The sequence below is a fragment of the Diorhabda sublineata genome, chromosome 1 (assembly GCF_026230105.1).
Source record: "Diorhabda sublineata isolate icDioSubl1.1 chromosome 1, icDioSubl1.1, whole genome shotgun sequence".
In the NCBI taxonomy this organism is placed as follows: Eukaryota; Metazoa; Arthropoda; class Insecta; order Coleoptera; family Chrysomelidae; genus Diorhabda; species Diorhabda sublineata.
Window position 1 is genome coordinate 23,401,659 of NC_079474.1, and position 23,751 is coordinate 23,425,409.

Here is a 23,751-nt window from a genome sequence, read left to right on the forward strand (position 1 = left end):
ATAGTTTATTTGGTCTTGTAATAGTGTTGTTGGTAAATTTTGATATAATACAATTTCTATAACGAGACATTGTCGATCCAGGCTCCGATATTTTAATAAAAAATACAACAGGATTGTCAAACAAAATAACGGGCGGGGTAAAAATATTACACTTTTGAAAATTCATATCCGCACCATTATGAGTACTAGAGACGTGTGGTAAATTAGAAAATTCATGTTACGGCATACCTATCATTTGAAAATGTTTAAAACGAAAAATTCTAAAAAAAGGTGATATTTTCGTATCTATACATTGAAAATTGAGAGAATTTGTTAAAAAATCGAAATTATTCCAATTCACCAATCTACCTTAATCGTTTACATATGTTTAGATGAAGTTTTGGATAAAACAATGTTTATATAATATACGTGATTATATAAATATTTGAATTTCTTTAAATTTCTTCTCTTAGAACTACGGTTTTCTTGAATAATACTGTTGATTTCAGTCAGTTAGTTTGCAAAAACAGGTCAAAATTGATGATTCCACCTATTTCAGTCGATATCAGTATATTTTGATGAAATTATTGGTCAACCGGAAAAAAACGATAACAAAGTAGGGATGTCCACTGAAAAAATACATCGATCTCACTTTTTTTTCTAAACTTTCTAAAAATAGGGCTCTACTTAATCGTTCACCTTCAAGTCTATTTCTTTACTGATTTAGAGTTTGGCGGCTTTGGACGGTACTGAAGTGGCAACCATTCACAAATATTTATATGCAACAATATATATTTTGCGAATTGTATTTTCAAATCAGTTCAAATTTCTAATGGATTTTCGCCTAACATACAAATTGGAGTTTTTCAATAAACTTAAATTTCATCTGAAAAGTTGTCGTCTGATTTATTATCCTTCCAGTTTTTTTATGGACCAATTCGTGATTGTCAGTCCACAGACTAAAGCTCTTTTCTGGTCTGTCTGAGGTATCTGAAGAATCTGATCACATTAAATTGCCTTCTTGTTGCGTGATATTATTAAACAACTCCTTTATTCTTTGTGTGCTATAGCATTAGAACAAACAATTGCATCAGTGAAATGAAGTTTTCTTAAATCGTGGATCTAAGAGTGTTGCTATGGCTAATGGCGTAACAAGTTCAATAGCTCTCTACTTGCAGTATGGGAGATATTCAGAAAATATTTGGAAGAAAAACACATTTTTTGAAGAAAACTTCAGAACATTTCCAAGTCTCAATTCTCCTACTTCTTCTCTTCATGTATTTTCCTCATTATTGGATGTTGTTTTGTTTTTTTTTGTCTTAAATCTTTGCTTCTACAATTGTGCTACTCTATTTTCCCTGCTATTCTTCTTACGTGCTCTATCTCAATTGTGTCTCTTTTTACAAGCTTTAATAATATCAAAATCAGCGGATATCTTTTAAATATTTATTTCCCAGACGAATATATTTATTGGCACTGACAATTTGCGTATTTATAGTAATCAATTTGTCCAATATCTGAACTGTAGATTCTAGACCTCAAAACATGATGATTCTGCTCAACATGCCTCATGCAAATATTGCTAGTTTCCGAGATACGGGGTCTCCAAGTTTAAATTTAAATTTTGATTTTCGCAATAATTTTTTATGTTTTTATAATTTTACAATTTCTCTTTGAAAATTGGCAATTTTACGTTTTTTGTCATGAGGAATTATAATTTGCACTCTAATTTAACTCTAATTTAACAACTAAAATAAAATAATAGAGAAATATTTAAAAGCGTTAAATTCTACAAAAAAAGTTACTTCTCTTTGATTCGTGTAACTCAATCGGTTATCGAGTTATTTGCTTCTAAAAAGTTTAAATTAAATTAATTTTATTAATTAAATAATCTTTTTAATTTTTTCATAAAAAAATTTTATTATTCCTCAAATAGGTATGTAACAATAACAAATTTGTATACAAAAATAAAAAACTTCAAATCAAATGTTCAAAATGCCTACCAATTTACTTCAATACACTTTAAGATCCGCTTTCGTAAAGATCTCTTAATATAAAATAATCCTTGTCTATTATTTTTAATTATATGCGCGGCTTCTTTCAAATCGAAAAATCCAAAGGATTTAAATCAGGGCCTCTTGGTGGCCAAGCAAACTCACCTCCAAGACCAATCCATCGTTGCGGAAACTGTTCGTTTAAGTATTGACAAACTTGTAAAGAATAATGTGGTGGTGCTCCGTCGTGCAAAAACCACATATTTTGTCTTAAAGCGAGAGGTATATACTCTAGTAATTCGTGTAAATGTTCTTGAAGAAAATCTAAATAAAGAGCTTCATTTAAATTGTTTGGCACTTCAAAAGAACCTATTAAATACCCACATATTACACCACATCAAAGGTTAACCTTAAAATGTGTTTGTGAACAGGAGTGTAATGATATGGATACAAAAATAGATGATTGGCTTATACCTGTTTGCAGACTTAATCGGCGAGTACTGATATCTGGATTCTCCGTAACACAAATTAAAATTTCATCTTCTTCATCGGCGGTGATTTTTTTTGTAGCACCGTGCTCAGTTTTAGAGCGTAAAAATTCCTGTTTCACCTAAGCGTTTGTAAAGATTTCGGTACAGTTTGTAAATGGGTTGCCTTCGATTTGGGCATAATTGTGACTATCTTCGAGCCGCAGCTGGACCACTATAATTTGACTGAACAAACACACAAATCATATCGCGCATCTTATTATTGGAAAAATCGTTATGCCTAGGCATTATTTCATAAATAACTATTACACTTGCTAATTACTAAATTGTTATTAAATGGTATACTAATGTAATTCTTATTCTTATTATTATCCAATTTTTGCTTCTACACAAACTGTCGAAAAGTGACACAAGCCTACTTGAAAAGAGAACGAAAAATTAAACCACGGCAGAATCATCATATTTTGAGGTCTAGAATCTACAGTTCAGTGATTGGATACTCTTAATGAATCAATAATATATATATTGGAAAAGAGACCTAGCATCAAGAAAAATCATCACGATTAAAATATAACAAGGTGAAAGGGGCAAATATTGAAAGAAAATTATCTATATTGATCATCACATTCTCTGTGCTGAATACTGATTAGATATCAAAAGGCAGTCCTCCAATTTCTTGTTTATCTTCATTTATCAGAATCACTACTGCATGTATTGCAATTTAAACTAAAAGTTAACTTAACATCGATAATAATTTATTCACATTAAGGATTATTTAAAAATTATATTTCTTTATTTGTATTATAGAGTAGTAGGTTTTATTTATTTCATTATTCTTTCTTCTTATTATTCAAGTAGGTTTTTTTATAAAAGTTTAAAAACAAGTAGACCATGATTATATTGTTAAAAATCCACATTAATCCAGGTAAGACTGTTACGCTACCATCACAATCGGTAAGTGAGATTGAGATAGCGTAATGTAGACACATTGTTATTAGTTGAATCTGCAACAAACAGGAATCTATATAGTTTTCTGTAGATCGTTTACACAGGGTGTCGACTTAAATTGGAATTATATTGAAACATTTCCTAACAATAATTCCAAGTAAAACATTTTTATTCATGAAAGGTATGGTAATAGAATACAATTACATTTTTAGAAGACACATCACATATAGTTTAAAAGACTGATCAAAATGCATATGTAAATGAAAATTGTTCACTCAAATCTGGTTATATTGTGAATTTCTTACTAATTTTGTAGCGCTCGTCAATTGATATACATATGATACTTTGAATTATTTTTTTATTGACTCTGGTCCCAGAGATTTAGATGACTGTAGGACAACAGAATAAACGATAATTATAATTATAATATGAAGATACAATAATAATAATACAGTAACAGAAAAAGAAATTATTCAAAAACTTACGTAAGTTATATAATCGAAAAAATATATAAATAGAAGAATAGCACAGAATAAGCAGGGAAAAATTAGAAGAAACAGTACATAAAATATTTACAAGAATAGCACGTGGATAAGATAGTATCTTTCCTAGGAAAAATGTATTTAGGAATAGAAGAATCGGCATAGAAAGAATAAATAATACAAAGAGGCTTAGAAAAGAATTTAACAATATAAACTATATGCTAGTATTAAAAAAAAGACCGGAAGAATGTTTTTATTTTTTTAAAAACTAATCAGAAGAGACCCAAAATGAAGAAGGCTTAACAACAAAAACATATAACTCTAAGAAACAAAAAATTACAGAAATATACATGTTTATAGTAGATACCAAGTCAAATTGAACATTGAGAAAGGAAGATAAACACAATTGAGATAGAACACGTAAGAAGAATAGCAGGGAAAATAGAGTAGCACAACTGTACAAGCGAAGATTTAAGACAAAAAAAACAACATCAAATAATGAGGAAAATACATGAAGAGAAGAACTAGAAGATTGAAGACTTGGAATAGCTCTGAAGTTTCCTTTCTTTTCAAAACATTTTATGAATATTTGCAAGTTACTTCGACTAAGAGGTTAATTTATATTCTAATAAGTAATATTCTACTACATAAAGTTCAGTTGTGAGAGCTGTGTATAATTATTGTAGTTCAGTACCATATGTGTTTAAATTAACAAGTAAATCTAAGACCAAAAAAAAATATTTTGGCCTGTTAACATTTTTCCTCTTATGCTTGTTGTTTTGGTAAGAGAATACCCGATATAAATATGTAATGTATGAAGATGTTTCGATAAAAAATATTTACAGATAATTCATATCCAATTAGTATGAAATAGATATTACAAGCAAAATGTAGTAAATAGCTCTAGAATAGTTAAAGTTAGTATGAAAACTCTTGGAATTTTGAAACTAATGGATGTGTAGACGAAAATGAAAAATGATTCGTAGGATCCCAATATATTTTATGATTTCATGGAAAATCAACAGACTCATTTATATTTATTATATCTTACAATTTTTGATTTAAATCGATCGACTTATCGATTTTTACTTACTATTTGTATTTTTGTGATAGTTTTTTTCATTCTCAAATTTTCTTTCCATTTGGCATTGACAGAAGTCAGTAAGTAATAAACAAACATCAATGAATGAACAAAGCTGTTCAACAGAGGAATAATCGTTACATTATCTCCCCAGTAATATGTATAACCACACCACGCCGCATATAATATTATACAGTGATGATATACGTGAAGAAAACTTATCTGCCTATAGCTTTTCCTTAGTACAAAAAAAACCTGGAAAAATTACAGCAATATTATAAAGAAAAAAGAGGAAGAAAAAGAAATAAGGATGGGACAGATTGATTGGAAGCTTTAACAAAAATAGTAAATTTAGTATCTGTACTTTTGATATTATTATTAATATTGATATTATTAATTATGGTCAAGTACAATATAAGAGAAATGTATAAATGTATAACAATAATAAAACTATAATAATAACAATAATTAATTGTTGAGATTTAGTTTAAATATAAATTCTTGCAAAAATTTCAAATTCATAGGATTCAATGTATATACATACATATATATATATATATATATATATATATATATATATATATATATATATATATATATATATACAGTGAGTTTCAAGAAAAGGTGATTACGTCTCTAGGTTGCCGCAACTACTAGCAACATTGTATTTTATATGATTTGGAAACTCATACATCCAATGAATTTGTTTTTATGTCTGATTCTCATAGAGGGCGCTAGTTACACGATTCGTACCAATCAATATTAGATTTATTAAGTAAGATTTCAACTGCTTACACATTATTTAATTTTACACCAAAAAGGCAAAAAGGTACTCTTGATAAACTATGTAGCGTTTACGGAATATTTTGATTTAAAAATTATAAAGTAATAACCGATGCTGGTATAAAGTAATGATAAATGTATTGATTGAACAAAAAATCACAAGATGATAATTTAAAAAAAGCTTCATAACATAAAATAGAATTCAATTGAAGATAGTGTTCAAAATGTCCGCTGTTTTCAGGAATACACATGTCCATCCTTCTTTATAAAGTATCCATTAATCTTCTAAACGGTTGGAATTTAGCTATGAGGTCATTAAAATGACATTGAATTCTGTCTCTTAATACCTGAGGTGAATTTACGTCTGTAGCATAAACTTTTTTTTAAGATACGACTAAACTGTGTAATCCTAGGGATAAAAATCGAGGCCAATGAATCGGAGCTTCTGCACCTCTACCAATCCATCGATTCGGAAAATAGTTACTCAACCAATTACGACACCTTCTATCAAAGTGCGTTGGAATTCCATCGTGGATAAGAAATAGAGATCTTCGCTCGTTTAGCGTAATATCTTCTACTATTTCGAATAAGTGATTGCTTCAATGCTTCAAAATGTTTTCGAGTCTGCCCGATTGCACATTAAATCAATTTACCACTTTAATTAACGTTTCAATTTAAAATTGTACTTTTCCCAATTGCCTTAAGACATAATTATGCTTCTGCACAAAGGGGGAGTTAAAAATCAAGCATCGAATTATCGCCAAATTGCACTCCATTCCACGTTATCTAAGATCATAGAAATATTGGTAAAAAAGAGGCTTTGAGTAACAAATGCACAAATGACGCTATATTCTATCTCCTTAATAATGTGTACTCTAGCCTAAACAGCCATCACTTCATTGCAACAAATTTTTGTAATTTTTCTAGTGCTTTCAATTGTGTTAATCATAATATTTCAATCAACCAATTGCAGTGAAGTGCCCCAAGGCTCAGTACTAGGCCCTATTTTGCTTTTTCTGTTCATAAACGACATCGCCTATCTAGACGGCAGTGATAGAATATGTCTATTTGCAGACGACACTAGTTTCTCTTGGAGCAACCCTGATCTCACGGCACTTCATAGGACCATAGGTGATTTAATCACCCTTAAATCATGATGCGATTCTAACTTCTGTATCTAAACGTTTCTAAACTAAAGTTTTATCGTATAAAAATACATTGCAGCCTTTTTTATTAAATAACACTACCATTGGCGGCGTTGAATCTGTAAAATTTTTTAGGGCTTGTGGTGGACAATTCCTTGAAATGGGAGTTACATTTATCTTTGAATCCGTTTGCCTAATTTGTAAGCACGCTTATCCAATTTCAGAAAGATCGTTACACGGTTATCCACTTATGAGCGCGTAACACGACCTTTACCTACCTACTCCATGTTCAGAATTAGTTAAGAGCTCAATATTTTACATTGCAAAAAAATGCACAATCACTTGCTAATTGAAATCAAATCGTCTTTTCCCACATTCCGCAATAATTTGAGGGCAAATTTACTGGAAAGTGCCTTCTACTCTGTAAACGTCTTCTATTCTAATAATAATTAATTAATTCAGGGCGTGCTGCATACTGATTCAATTTTTGCTGTGAACTCAAGACTTATATACTAATTATCACCTATTACTATTATCTATAATTTTATTACTCATTGTGGTTTTATTCTCTATATTAAAATCATATTGTATTTGAATCTTCATTTAGTTATTTTTATGTTTGTTTTTTAGTTTTTACAAGCTTTCGTCCACAAATTGTAAAAATTTTTTTACATTAAAGCGTTTCTCCCTCAGTTTGTCTAGTTTCAGCACTTCAATAAGAATATTTTCGGTCAGAATGTTAAAATTTTTTCCTCATTTATACATCTCATTTTATCTTTATACACCATTTCCAATGATAGAATACATACAGACGACAAATTTTTTGGTCGAAACGTGTATCAGTGGTGATGAAAATAGTGTGTTCAGTATATTAGATTTAATTCAATTGAAATGATTAAATTGAATATTTATTGTATAAATACGCAATCTAGTTTTTTGGTACAGCAGTAATATATCCATTCATATATCTAAAGTGTAATAAAGTATTCATAATGAGTTTGCTCCAAATGATTTTAGCAAATTATTTTGAAGAATGAAGAATAAAAATAATCTACAAGGAACAAAATATAAGATCAAGATATTCCAACACCTAGAATGAAATTTTGAACAACAAAAAATCAAGAAAGTAATTTTTTAGGTTAATTCTGATGTTGTTTGGGACAATTGATGAAAGATAGATAGGGCAAAGATTAAGATTAACAAATAATGATATTGCAAAAAAAATTTAAAAAACGCAAACATTAACTAATTACCTTACAAAAAAAGTGAAATTTCGTATACTTTGTTAAAAAGATTCCCTAAACTATGAATAAATTGAAATCATAATCGCTTTTTTCGTGTACTGAATTTTGAATATTTAAAATTAGAAATGTTCAAATGATCGAATTGAATGTACAATGAAATAATCCTACATTACTGGCGATAATGATAATATAATATATGATAATATAAATGAGAATTAATGATTTTTTTCCTGTTGTCTAATGAAAGTGACATGAAATAAACAAAAAATACTCACGGTTTCAGTACAGTCAAACATTTTGAGGTACAAATAATGTCGCTTGCATGAGTTAAACAATTCAGGTTTTCCAGACTGTATACATATATAACTTGGAGATCCTTTGATTAATAAAAAAGACTAAAAATAGGGATATTCAATCGTTTTTGGGTCAATATGTATTTCTGGTGATAATAGTTATAAAAACACTAGTCGACAAAAAAAATTTTTTTAGTAACACAAGTTGTTACTAAAAAACTTATGAATATGAACTATATGAATAACTTATTGTAGTAAAATAGACCTACACAAAGACGAAAATATGAAAAAAATAATTTTAACACGTAAGGTATCCACATTCATTGGTAAAATATTCAATATTTATTAAAAAAATAATTTCACGTTTTTTAAATCGTATATATTGATAATTTTTATAGTTCACATCTAATAAACATGCCTCACATCTATTACAAACAAAAACTTGAAAAAAAATCACTTTAAATATCAATTAGCTCTAGTTTTTCCTTTTATGAGGGGCTGGACTTTCTCTTTTTAAAAACCAACAGTAATGGTCGAATCTCATCGTCCTTGATACCGAATTTCCATTGTTTTAATATCTTAGTAGAAACTTTCACCCTGCTCATCACTGGTAGCTCCAAAATTGTCGGGAAAAATGTCCAATGGGAATGTTGTAGTTTGGATCCATATTGTTGCCCAAAAATCCCCTCACTACACTAACAAATGCCTTCCATGCTCTTATTTCCTTTCCGGTGAGCATTTTTGCAAAATTGTCATCGTCCATTAATTTTCTTATTTGTGGCCCAATGAAAATACCTTTCTTCAATTTAGCATCATTCAACTGGAGAAAAACTTCTCTAAGGTATTTAAATTCATCATCCTCTTTATCCATAGCCTCTACAAAGCTTTTCATCAATCCAAGTTTAATGTGAAGGGGGTCAGAAGGACATTTTTGGGATCTACAACTTGAGATTTTGATATCCCGGTTAAAACACACTTCATGCTGGCCAATTTTTTTACATAGAGTTGATCCACTTCCCGACTGTCCTATAGACAAATAAAACAGCAATGTTTCGTAAACCCTCCCTGAAGTCCCATTAAAATCCCAATCACCTTCGGGTCCCCACATATCTGCCACTTATACTTGTTGTAGTTAATTTTGTCTAAAAGCAAACGAATATTTTTCTTTCATCTTCACAGAATGAGCAACTGGTATAGACCATCAATATCCGAACACACACACACAACGAATTTTCCGTACTGTAGAATGAAGAAAATGTAACATCTCTTTTTCTAAACGTCGTAATTTTTGTCTCTTTGGCTGACAAGTTCCATTCTTTAAGACGGAAAGCAAGAAGTTCCGACTGTTGCTTTGATAACCCCACGTGCTGAATCATTCAACTCACTTTGAAAAATTAAATGTGGCTCGCCGGAACTGGTACATGGAGTAAAAATAGGGTCGGTGCATTGTTCTTTGAAGCTTCCTGATGATACGTTTTCTCCAATATCTTCTCGAACAATATTTTGCGGATCTAAATGCGCAATCGGTATTGGTAAATCTTCGTTATGGGGAACAGGTCGTATGGCAGATGGCAAATTTGGATTATCGATCTTGTCATTTCCTTTCTTAGAATAACCTTCTGTCTTTGTTAGACAAAAATAGCAGTCGTCAAAATGGTTAGTACGCTCCCACTATACCATTGGAGTTGTAATAGACATGCTTTTTTTCTTCCCATTCATCCACTGTACAAATGACACGCTATAACTAATACAGCACGCGTGGGGGCCCACTGCTTGTCTCCAATTAAAGGACCGAAATATTTGAAATAGGCTCATATCACATTTTTGGAAAATGGCCTGCCTTGCGATTTCACCATAAATTTTCCACAAATATAGCAAAATTTGTCAGTTTTGCAACTGCGGCGCGTATGAGTAGACATTTTCTTCGTCTTGATAATCAGTTTTTGCACTATGAACAGAGAACCACTCACTATGAAACTCAACAGATTAATAATTTTTAATGTTATTTTTATGTTTATTATTGTGAATAATACAGTTCAGGTATTTTTTCGGTCATAAAATTTACCGATATTAACCGCCCCTTTATAAAATTACCAACCTGCTAATGTAAACAGGGATAATTAAGCTATTAAAAAGTGGTATGTGTTAGGGCTTAATAAATATTTTTTCTATCATTGGACGGGTACTTCCATTTTAAAAATAAAGTCTCGCCTGTATTACGGAAATCTTGTCGGCCAGTATAAATAATGAATAAATTTGAAATTAACAATGTTTATTTAACAATGTATGAAATGCATTTTGAATATAATTAGTAAACATGATCCATTCATATTAAACCGGATTAATATGGAAATTATCAGATGCTCGAAAAAAAAATGAAATACTATTGAAATTTTATAGTGAATATGAAGTCACAGTAGCAATTATACTTTGTCTGTCTATATTTTTTCTTTGAAATAATCAGTAGCATTCAGTCTAAATATCTAGTGCTTGGAAGAAATGTTGAAAAAACGGGCCTTTCGTAGTCTGACACCGGTAAACATTACAGTTGAAATCAATTAAGAACTCCAATCTCCGTCAAGTACAGTACTTGAGTCCTAATAAGATACTTCAATAATCAGAGATCAAGCCTAATTATTGCTTTGTTTCTCTCTTATCTATATATTTTACGGGTGATGAAGTTGATATTCGGTGTACCATGTCTTGTGAAAATTTTGCAAAATTTGTTGTCTAGCAAATTGATTTTTTCTACTTCAATACAGCTACCCTGCATATAAATTATGACTAACGTAATGGATACACAGAGAAATGAGAAAACAGAAGAAATACATCTAGTTTCTTTTATAAAAATCTTATGAATTTCTATATGAAAGTACATATTTCAATTTGGTCAACTTACCTCGTAAAATACATATAAGTTGACAATTATTTGAATAGAGTTATAAACAATCAAAATATTTCTGAGGTTGAAAGGTTGCCTTTTATTCATGAATACCGGTCCAATGTATTTAACTGTAGATATGTACAACACTACGAATGTGATATAAAAAGTAAACGTAGATAAAAACGAATCTTCGTTCCTAGGATCTAAAACAATGAACAAAAAATATGTTTTATCTAATTTGAAAAGAACATAATTATCAGGAGATTACTGATTATGTGAATCAGAATTAGAAGATTTTGTACATTATAGAGAACATGATGTTATGTAGGAACACAATGTTTGTGCTGCTTTTTGAGTCAATTACTTGGAAGGAAAGAACATGATTCACCATTAAAGTTAACAGAAATTGACCAAAATCTAGGAATTAGTACAGTATACTAGTAAACTAAAGTGGAAATTATATGTACAAAAAAATAATGGACAAATATCGAGTGAACCAATTCATTACATTAGCACAGAACGAGTTTTTCTGAAAATACGTTGCCAATCATGGAACAAAAATTTCACTTTTTTGATACGTGAATGGGATCTATTTTGTTGCATTGAGTTGTTAAGTATTTAAATCCATCGGACAAAATGTAGAAAATTACAAATAATTAAGTTCCATTTCTCCACAATTATTATTAGCAATGAAAACATGGAGTCTGTTATGAGTAAAACTGGAGAATTGGAGGAAAGTATTAGAGTAATAGCAAAGAAAAGAACTTTTTGTGTTTACTCATTTCGAATATTGAAAACATTTCTAAAGAATAACTATTAGATATGAACAATATTCTTCATAGCTATGACAATAACATCTTGTAGTTATATAATAATATAAGCATAAATAGATTTATAAAATTGTCTACCCTTACCTATGAAATTCCCGAAACCCTCCATATATATATCTCGAACTTTTTCTAGTATATTAGCCATTATTGTAAGAAGTTTGAAAAATATTAAATAAATGTCTTTGTGTAATTGAAATGAAAATCTAGATTCGTTTTACAAAAATGGAATAACCATAGTAAGAACAGTGTAAATGAGAATGAGTTTTGTGTTAGAACTTGACTCAATGTTATACACAAATCTATTGTTTGCTAATTTTAAAATATTATACGGAATGATTAGTCAAGTCAATTTTAACAGATTAGTGTTAATTCATGTTTATGCGAAAAAATTTTACAAAAATTTTATTGTCGTCGTAGAAGTTGATTGTAACAATATTAATTTTTTGTGTGCTTTGAAAATAATTTATTTTGAAAAATATCAATATCTAGACCAATTTTGAAAAAATTTGGTTGACATTTTAGTCCAACAGAGTCACTATAAAACTAATGATAAACTGTGAATTCATTCCTTATGTTGAGAATAAGTATTTAATTCAAGATTCGCCAATTTCAAAAGGTGTTTGCGATTAATGTGTGGTTTGATTACATCATACACGGAATAGCCATAGTGTAAAATGCAGACTTTTAAAATTGATATAACCAATGACCTATCATAAAATGGCGAATTGAAGGTGTAAATCATTGATAATGGTACTGCGAAACTGTAGAGTCACAAAACTGTTTCAAGTATCAATCATGGTTTTCGTCATCCTATTATTTCATTATAGGATTTTAAAATATTGAAGGAGAAATAATCAAGAATAAAAGTACACTGTACATACAAAGAAAGTACAATTATATTAGAAGGGGAGCAATAAAATGGAAACCCAAAAGGAGCAACAGAAATAGAAAACAATAGTTATTTGAGAAACAATGTTTAGAAAAAAATTAAATACTAATGGGATCAACATCGGTAGATGAATGATATAATGTCTGATCTGATGTCATATGTTTATCAATTTCTCTCAAACAAGGAAAATGTCAAATCAAACTGGAATTAAATCTTTCGACTAGTAAATTTGAATTACCATTTTTTTGCTGTAATATAGTGCAATTCAATTTTATGTTATTATTATTATTATAAAGTTTTACAGGTCATTATTTTTGAACTCTGAACCACAATCAGCTGTTATCTTATACGGTAAACCGTGATGAGTAATATAATTTAATAGATTTTTAACTATAGAAACTCCGGTTACACTGGATATAGGTTGACCGTACCGAGAGATAAGCGGATTTTCTCGTTTTTATATTATATAACATAACATTGATATGTTATATTAAATTCAATTATTCATTTAACATACTTCACGATTATTAACAAAATTTTCTACGACTTTTGAACAGATAGATCTGTTCTGATAAATTTACTTACATTTGTTTTTTGTATTGTTTCAATTATAAGTGTTTTATTTGTATTATATTGACTATAATTTTTATATTATTTCCTTCGTTTTCTAGTTGAATAAACGAAATCATGAATTATATTATTAAATTTCTTATTCTAATCAATAATAATTAATATTTTTTTTATTATTCTATATTCTAAGAATTTCAACTAATCTATGTATTTTACTTATTATAATTTATATTGATTCTAATTCTTACCTATTCCTATAACATAATAAACCAGAAAGAAAAGTCTTATTATAAAAATTTATTTTTTTATTTCTCAAATTGCGTACCACTTTAAAGAATGATAATATCTATGTTTCCAAAACAGTTCTTCTATTCTTTTCTTATTTAGTATAGTATGAAATTATTTATTAAAATATTTTAGATTTATCTTATTATTATTCCCACAAAATTCTTTGTTAATTTTTTCACAATTTATTTCAATTTTCTCATTCTCACTATCCATCTCTCTTTTATGTATCATATTATTTTGATTCTGTATATTCAATATATATTATCATATATATTTAATTAGGTTCTATAACATTCATTTTCTAATATTTCGTTATCCATTTTTATTACATTATTTATATCCTTCCATTGTTATATCATTATTCACTTTAATTATTTTTTCATTTAATTGCATTAATTGTATTTTCTTCTACTCAAATTTCAGTATTATTTCCATTAATTTTTAATTCATCTAATCCTGTATATTGAAATTCTACATCTAGCTTGGCTTTATTGAATAACTCTGTACCTAAATCCTTTTTTGTATCACTATTAATTTCTTATTCTATCATAATCTTTTCTTCCGAGGTTTTTTCCGTTACATTCAATTTATCTTCTTCAAATAATTTACCAAGATCAGTTTTAATTTTTCATTTCATTTTTAGAATGATTTAATTCCAATTCTTTCGTTTCTATGAATTTTTGTATTTGTGGTATTGAATTGGTAGAAGTAAAATGTATTTCAACGTTTTTCATGGGACCAAAATCCTGAGCATTATCGGATAGTTTCTTCGTTGTTGTGGTATGGAGTTTATATTAATTGGTTGACTGGGAAAATTATTGTTGTAATTATTATTATTCTATTTATTGTAATTATTATTTTGTGGGCAGTTAAAATGATTTCTTTTATAATACTGATGATGATTTGAATAATTATTTAATGGCTTACTATTCTTATTATGCAAAAGACTTATGTACTACTCAGCTTAGAGCCGGTATTAATCACATTTCTTGGATACAATGTATAAAAAGAATTAGGTTCGGTTCACATGATGAACTTACGCACTGTGTAGCAAGTATTCAATATTACAGCCTACTGGATATCGGCGGAGGTGTTTTTTGGTAATTCCAGTTTGCCGATGCTATTTTCCAAGGTCTTAAGCACGACACCAGTCGCTGAAAAAATAACTGGAACTATTTCCACATTTTCGCTGTGGTACATCTGTTTTATCTCAATTGCGAGATCCGTGTATTTCAACAGTTTCTTCTGGTGTTTGTTGAGAACGTTATCAGTGTTCGGTATAGCTACATCGACAAGAAGGTCTGAATTGACTCTTCTATCAACAACCACGATGACAGGTCTGTTATTCGTCACCTGTCTATCGGTGATAATGGACCTATCGTAATAGAGTCTACAATTGTCATTTTGGAGCACTTTTTGCGGCTGGTAATTGTAACACGGTGTATATGTATTGAGAAGACCGAACTTGTTAGGCAGTTTCTGGTCGATGATATTGTACACTTGGTTATGCCGGTGTAGATAGTCATCATTAGCTGACTCGCTACAAGCAGATGTTATATATTGGATGGTCTCTGATGTTTGTTGGCACTTTCTACATTTGTCAGTGTTCGGAGTCTTAATAATATTTTTCTTGTAGTTATTCTTGTTAACAACTTGATCCTGGACAGCCATCATAAAGCCTTCTGTCTCTGGAAAGAGATTACCACTAGTAAACCATCTGTTTGAAGCTTCTTTGTCAACATGCGTCTGGTTGAGGTCGTGATGATGTCAATCGTGCAGCGCCTTTCGTGACCACTGTTCCAGCTTCTCGGTGTCCAAAACTATATTTAAATCAGATTCTGGCGATGTGGGGTTGAGGGGAGATTTAGTATGAAAGAATTCACGTAGTTTTATTACCTGTCGAGAGTGCAGCTTAAGAAGGACAATCAAGCCTCTTTCACACTCTTTTCGGAGTAATGTCGTTCTATTAGTGGATGACTACGGGTGATGGTTGTTGTTCTTCATCATTATTGTTTGTGTCAACCTCTGAATACCCTCTGGCTCTAATTTCGTCCAGTTCAGGATTCCAAAAGAGTACGTTGAAACAGGTGTGGCATAGGTGTTGATTGCCTGGACTAAATTGCCTTCATTTAATTCGGATTTCATAAGTGACTCCACTCTTATGGTGTACTGATCCTGGATTTTGCCTGCTTGTGGTCCAGCAACTTAGCCTGTTGAAATCTTAGGTATATATATCTCCGTTGGGAAGTTACACATTTCCGTTCATGACAATGCCCTTCTAGATATGTAGAGAATGCACTTAGACAGTCCAAACTCCATATGTATATCGGTGGAGAATCGACGTATTATAGAGAGAGAAATGCTTTATTGTCAAAAAATTGTTACAATTTGTAGACAAAAGCTTGTAAAAACTAAAGAACAAACATAAAAATAACAGAATGGAGATAAAACAAAAATTTCAATATACAGAATAAAACCATAATGAGTTGCTAAATTATAGATAATAGTAATAGGTAATAATTAATAAATAAGTCCATAGCAAAAATTAAAGATTATTATTAGAATAGAAGTCGTTCACAGAGTAGAAAGCACTTTCAAGTAAATATGCCCTCAAATTATTGCGGAATGCGGGTAAAGATCTAGATTTAATTACAATTGGCAACAGATGGTGTATTTTGGTAATCTCTCTGTGCTTGCCGAAGTATCACAGAGTCCATGATAAGTTATTCTTTGCATCCTTGATGATCTCTTCTGCAATATTTCTGTTCCTTTGTTATTTTCCTCGACGTGCTAATAAATTCTGTTAGCGATACAAGCTGTAAGTATCTTATATAAAGTGGGTAGGGACCTGATAGGTCTGTACTGAGTGGGGTCAAACGTGTGGGAGCTCTTTGGAAGTAAATAAGTGACACCCAGTGCTAAAAACATCGGAATATCTTCTGGGTTCTGTAGCGGGTAAAAAAATTGCTTCGTTAATTACCCGTGTACGCTCGGGAATTTCTTATAGCAGAAGTTTTGGATACTATCAACTAATATTTTGGATTACGTCAGTGATTTCTTTCAGTATGAAATCATCAAACTACATCGGAACAATATTTAATAGCATCTATTCAACTGCTATCTAGTTGGCATTTCTCTTGTGGATATTGGGAGTTGACCTCAATGAGGATTAATATTTTTCCAATGTCTACTTCGATGGTATAGGTTGATTGGTGTTTTTATTAGGCGTAGCTACAAGTTTCCTGTAAAATACTTTTTGGTTGCTATGAAAAGTATTATTCTGTAGCTTCTTCTTTGTTCACTTAATGTATCTTGATAAATGTTTGGAGATTTCTCTTTCAGCTTCTGCTGAAGCAGCTCAATATACTCACGCAAATGTTGATGCTCTGGATGATGTGTGTGAATACCTATTTTCTTGAATATTTTTCTGATGTGGTTACTCAAGCGTTTAGACTGTTGTGCACAATTCTTGTACTCCGTTAGGTGTCCTAGCTCACTCCTGATGGTATCGATGGAATGTTCTAGGCAGCGTTGCCACCAGGGTTTTTTGTTGGGGTTATTGGTACGGATATTTGTCACTTATATTTGCTGATTATGGGGACGGAGTACTGCAACAGTTCCATAATAAATAAGTGAATGAAGTCGCTCGAGCGTATTGTAGACGGTACAAATGTTATTAAGTTTTCATTTTTAAACGGTTTTGCTCTTGTTAGCTCTTGTAAAATATGCAACGTCTGTTGCAAAAACTTTGTGTTAGTGCTTCTTCAATTTTTGGCCATGTATTTAACTCCATCCTATTTCCTACCTCTGCTTTTCCTATTAATTTTTCCCGTGTACATTCTAATACATATGTATATTTATAACATGATCATTGTAAATAGCCTATGTTTCAATTAATTTTTGACTTCTATTTATGAATTTGTTTTGAGTATCAATATCTCCACCGTATGGTTTCATATTTTCAAGATTCAGTTAAAATAAATCCTAGTAAAAGGGTTTTAGATTTACCGATGCCATATCTGATAAATCTGGATTGTTTTTGTCTTATTTCATATTTAATGTATCAAATGTACTTGATAAATTATCTAAATTGTTCATAAAAATAATTAATATTAATAAATTATCTCCTCCTTACTCAACTGATTGATAAGGATAGAGTAAAAAAGGAAAATTACAAAAATAAGTAGGCTTTGTACTTACAGTGATCTGAAGTTTCTGTCCCTCGAAGAAAACGTAGATATTCGCGCTTCTGTATTAAAATACGTAGTTGAGTCTCTCACCGCACTTGCGTACAATTCGCGACCGCACGAATCCTACTGCGACTGCGCCATTTATAAATTTAACTTTCGAGAATTCGTATTTAAAAACGTTAATAATACAACAACACACTGATTACAATTTTATAGGCAAATGAACTTAATTAATTTCACAATCGGATTAAGTAACTTTCATTAAAAGGTATTTTCAACAATCCTATTTTATAGTGAAATAAACGCTGACACATGTTTACAAAATATGATATTTTTACGTCTTAATTTTTAGAATAATCTAATTCTTTCTACATATAACTTGACCTGTTCGCCAATATCGCAAAGTAAAGTGAGTTGTAAATAAATATGGAAACAATTTATAGACAACAGGTGTGTAAAAGAAATAAAAAAATTTTTGAAAGATCATTTCGATCGTAGACTGCAATTTTGTGAACCATTAATGGACCAACTAGACACCAACCTAATTTTACTCAAGAACAATGTATGTTTTGAAAAATAAACTGTCTATACTAAATGCGGAAAGTGGAGAAATTACAGATTACAATATGTGAAATACTTTTGTTTGTTAATATGTTTTCGAACATGCCAATACACATTTGGTTTCAACAAGATGGTGCCCTTCTCCATTTTGCAAGACTTTTTCTTGAGTATCTCTGGGATGATGTCGATCGCGCTTAGAATATTGATAAAAAGTTAATGGACAACGTCATTGGTTTGATTGAATGTATTGAATTATGTTATTTGATGAACTTTTTCTAAATTCCCAATTTTTTCGTACTTAATAAAAAGTAAAAAGTTGATTAAACTGTATCATTGAAAAAATGTATTTTCCTATGACTACATATGAAAATGATAGATTGCACACTCATTTTTACCTAAGAAAGTAACTTATTTCACACATGTACTAAAAAATAATGAAAATCCTCTACCGTGCTGAGCAGTACATAAATAACTCTGCAACTAATATACTAATGACTGCTAATAAAATAATGAATGCCATTAGCAACACATTAAACAAAAAAGTTACAAATAGAAACATAGTGTTGAACAAAGTACTGAACAACATACTGTCACTGTACAACCCAAAAAACAAGTAACGAGACCTCCATACCCTATATTATTGAATAGTTCAACGACATCTAGAAATAGAGCTGAGTAATTCTTTTCTCACAAATTTAAGTTTGAAAACATAACTATGCTGCTTGTTCAATAGAAATTTGTAATTCTATTATGAATTTACGTGTTAACAAGATGTGTTATATAGTATGAACACTAATTTATTGAAAATTAATAGCCAATTCCTCAATTAGATAATTCATGAGATATATTTATACATTTGAAATCCAATCCATTTCTAAAAATAGATTTTTGATTACCAACTTTCCGTTTACCATTCATTGGGGTCATTGAAGAACTTTGATTTTGATTTAAAAACATTGCTACGAGGTCCAAAGACATAAGTTTATTGGATAACTTGTGTAAAAGTTCTTATACAAGTGAAGGAAACCACAGTGGATTTCAAAATTTTTTTGATTTGTGTTTATTTTGAATGTGTTGTCGGTTAAAGTTGATGGTTATTGTTGTTTGATGGTTATATATTTTGTGACTTATTATTGCTTCTTTTTTTCTTTGGAAAATTATTATAATGTATCAGAATTCTCAAATTCACTCACTTATTTTGTATAGTGTTGTAAAGATACAGGTTGCTGCAGGTGCATATTATTTTTCAAGGTATTAATTATTGAGGTCAGATGCTTTCTGTACATTTTCCTAGACCAGATTAGAACCCGGAACCTCCAGTTTAAATGCTTGCAGCATTACCACTAAGTTATCAGCGATATTGAGAGTGTTTTTCGTATTTCTGTTTCTTAACGTACCATGGTTTTTGAAACAATTTATAGATTGGAGTACCTTTTGAAACAATATAACCACCAGACATCAGAGAAGTTGCTGAAGTTGTCCAATTAAATCAATTGTCAGAAAAGTGACGGAAAGTATATAAAATGGCATTTTTTATTTTCACTTAAATTGTTATATGATTGAATTGAAAACTGTTATTATATCATGATAATATTTTAGTGAATTAGATGGAGATTAATCATGTTTTAACATGATTAAAGAATTCTTGATAACTATTGAAAAAGTAGTTTTTCAATTATTTGTTATATGACGAAGAATAATAAGCTGTTGCTTCCCAATTTTTTTAAAAATTAATGAAAAAAACAGTTTGGTCCACTGGCCAGAAACCTCATATTCACGAGCCAGAATTTTGGAAAATGAATCCTTGTTGGAACTACTTACCTGGAACCACTTTTAGATTAACCGTATATCCTACAAATTTATCTAACTTAAATCACACTTCTACTTTTAAGGTTGGCAATATTGTTTCTCCAAGCACTTTTTCTAACTCCGCACTCCAAACACCTTTGTTTCATGAAAATTATTCATATTCATATCTAAAAATTTTTAATGTGAAATTCACTGATTATTATTTAAAATAGTATTTAATTTCTAAATTACGTGCTCGTTAGCATAGTATTAATTACTAGTTTGAATTATCGGCGCTAACTCTACCTTGTATTATATCCAGTCATAGAATCAAACATTTTTTTATTTTTATATATCAGATCCAATTAACGTTACTTATTTGATACAATAAATAAGAATTATTCTGGAAATTTTTAGACACGCTATAACATGATCTCAACAAACTTGTGAAGTTTTATTGTTAGGGGGAATGCATGGCAGTTATTGTGTTTATAGTTATCAAACGGGACGCGTTCGCGATTGGATTTATCATTATTTTCTAAGACCTGAGACATTATTAATCTTTAAAATCGTTTATTTAATTTTCATTTTAATTTGATATTACAAGAATCGTAGCACATCGAATGGAATTACAGATATAGTTATAATATCAGTTTTGTTTTAAAAAATGATTCTACGTTGAATTAAATAAAGAAAATATATGCCATATTCCAATTAAAGCCATTCACTTGTTCAATCCTCACTTTCCGAAAGAGTCGTAACTATGTTGGAATTTATATCTTTTATCAATTGCCAACTTTTCTACACCGAATTGTATGTGAGTAATGGTGGATGCTTTTGTCTCTGCTTACCAGCGGTTTTTTCATTACATAGGCTTTTACGGAATTTACAGCAAAGTCAAACCTATTTTTACCAATTTCTATCAAGTGATTAGTTAACCATTTCCAAATCCACACAAATTGTCCATTACACTGAGATGTATTTCAACTTCTTATACAATATCAATACGCAGGCACTACTCAGTTAATTTGCATTCTATTAAACCCATGTCTAGAATAATAATTACCCTACAACCTTCGTTTCTTCCATTAATTAGTTATAACTCACTTTCACACGTTCTGTATGCTGTAATATTGATGTTGATGAATTGAGATCACGTACTAAATCAATGAGTTAATTTCGAGGAAATAACTCTTTCTCATATTCACTTTTACTGGTAGATTGTACCGATTTATATAAACTTGGCAACGTGAGGGCATGTGAATTACTTTTGAAAGTTAGATAGAATAAGGAAGACTGTCATTGTGTACTACAGAAAATGGAGTGGAGTGTAAGTCTGAATATCTTTAAGTTAAATTCTGATCAACAACTTTAGCAGTCTTTATACAAAAGTAACTTTCATTAAAATGAATCCTTGGCTCTATCCAGATCATAGGAATACCATAGTTTAATTGAGGATATTTCCATTGTTTCCACAACCGTTTGGATTCAAGGCCTATATAACACACTTCTTGACCTATGGTTCATCTAGTTTGAAACCAAAATATTAGTCATAAGTCTCTTTCAGAAAGTCTGAGATTTTCCAGTTTTCTCTTTTTTTGTTAGTAAACACTACATATATAATGAAATGAATCCTTGCCATAATAACAATTAGTACGTGAAGAACTAATGCTTTAGAAGAGAAATTAAATATATTAGAATAAACCTTTTGAAGATAAAACAGAATATTAATATATGACAACACATTTGGATTCATGTGTAAGTTTTTCTTTATATTGTCATATAACAGAGGTCTCTAGTTTTCTGCAGAGTAAACGGGCTGTTTTTTGATGTTTTAGATTTTAGTTTAGTGAAATATTTGGATAATGTATTATGTCGTTTATATTATTGGAATAATTCAATAATTGTGGGGAAAGTTCTTTTACATATTGTAAGGAGAAATGTTGCATGTTTTGATGTTTTGTTTCTTTTTTTTTTCTTAATTGACATGGGAGCTGTTCATCCTTTTGTTGAATATATGGTTTTTAGTTTTTTACGGATGATTATTCCTTTCAATGCAGTTTTTGCATTTAGAATAACTCGGTATCTACATTCAGGATCTGATAGTTGGATAGATCTATCAACCAAACTTATTTTAACTGATCTTTTTTGTGACATGGGATGACACGAATTGAAGTTTAAATATTTTGAGGATCAAGCTGGCTTCGTATACCATTCTGTTTTAATAATATTGTGAATTTATTGTAATGTGACATCTCTGATAGTTTACGATGACATGGAGAAATGGTGTCCAAAAACGACTCGACTCATAATAGTCTTTCCGCTCATACTCCAGCCATACTTATCATTTTTTTCTCAAATAAGAAATTAAAGTTATTCAATCCTCCTCATTGTTTTCTAATTGTTAAATTGTGATTCAGAGTAACTTCTTGTAGTTCAAATTATTTTAGAAAAGGTATGTTCTTCACCAAATACCATGATATCATAACGGCCAATGAAAAAAAAACAACGAACTGTTTCATCGAATGAATAATTGCATACAATTTATTAAGAGGTAGATTGTGGATATTCAATTAACATTTTGAATAAAAATTTTCTAGAAATATTCCGTTTTCACCCTACATATGGCAAATCCAAATTATAGAATCACCAAGTTGATGTTTATTGTTTAATAATTTCACTTTGTCTAATCAGTATTTCAAACCACATCTGCAGAAAACTTGCAGAAAAATTTAATATTGTAATATTTATATCGTTCTCATAATTTCTTTTTTTGTTATAGGTAAGTGACACTATCAGGATTAATTATTAGTAAGTAGGCACTTATTTGATGGAGTTTTATTGACCACGATACCATGCTACAATCAAGGAAAATATTTTCCAAACTGCACTTGAAAGACAATGAAGTTTTCATATTTTTAGCTAACGAGGTAACAAAGTAATTATGTGTATACAATTTGTTTTGTAGATTTAGAGCCTTTATATTGATTCCCTTTTTTAGTTTTTTAATAAAAAATATATATTATTTTCTGATCTTATTAGAAACATGGAGTTTCCTCGTAAAAATTTGTTGTCTTTTTTACGCCTAACCATTGTCTTGTTTTTTATATAAAGAATCAAAATCTGTTCCATTTTTTGTCTTGAATTCTTGTAATTATAATGGCATGTTTATATATACCTAAGACTGCTGGATAAAATACACAGAAAAAATATAACATCAAAAAATATATTTCCAATATTATAAGGACTATTATAATCATTATTATTCTTTCAAAAGAGAAATGTCCATCGTTCTTAATTGATATTTTTATTCA

General features: G+C 29.9%; 3 protein-coding genes across 5 annotated transcripts in view; 1 reads left to right on the forward strand and 2 right to left on the reverse strand.

Moving 5' to 3' along the window:
- The window catches only part of LOC130451610 (protein couch potato), an 889,684-nt gene that overhangs the window by 171,051 nt on the left and 694,882 nt on the right, over window positions 1–23,751 (forward strand). The window lies entirely within an intron of this gene.
- The window catches only part of LOC130451572 (elongation of very long chain fatty acids protein 7-like), an 82,818-nt gene that overhangs the window by 27,115 nt on the left and 31,952 nt on the right, over window positions 1–23,751 (reverse strand). The window contains exon 1 of one of the 3 annotated variants that reach the window (XM_056790688.1): window positions 20,471–20,627. The exons of the other annotated variants lie outside the window; for them this stretch is intronic. The gene's annotated coding sequence lies outside the window, so the exon portion shown is untranslated. Of the gene's footprint in view, window positions 1–20,470; window positions 20,628–23,751 lie in introns of those variants that run through there. 3 annotated transcript variants of the gene reach the window in all.
- Window positions 1,413–12,447, reverse strand: LOC130451590 (elongation of very long chain fatty acids protein AAEL008004-like). Its single transcript, XM_056790711.1, has 5 exons — window positions 12,236–12,447; window positions 11,337–11,524; window positions 8,420–8,539; window positions 4,985–5,227; window positions 1,413–3,465 (listed from the first exon to the last, which is right to left on the reverse strand). The coding sequence occupies exons 1-5, from the start codon at window positions 12,294–12,296 to the stop codon at window positions 3,292–3,294; spliced, it is 786 nt and encodes a 261-aa protein (XP_056646689.1). The 5' UTR covers window positions 12,297–12,447; the 3' UTR covers window positions 1,413–3,291.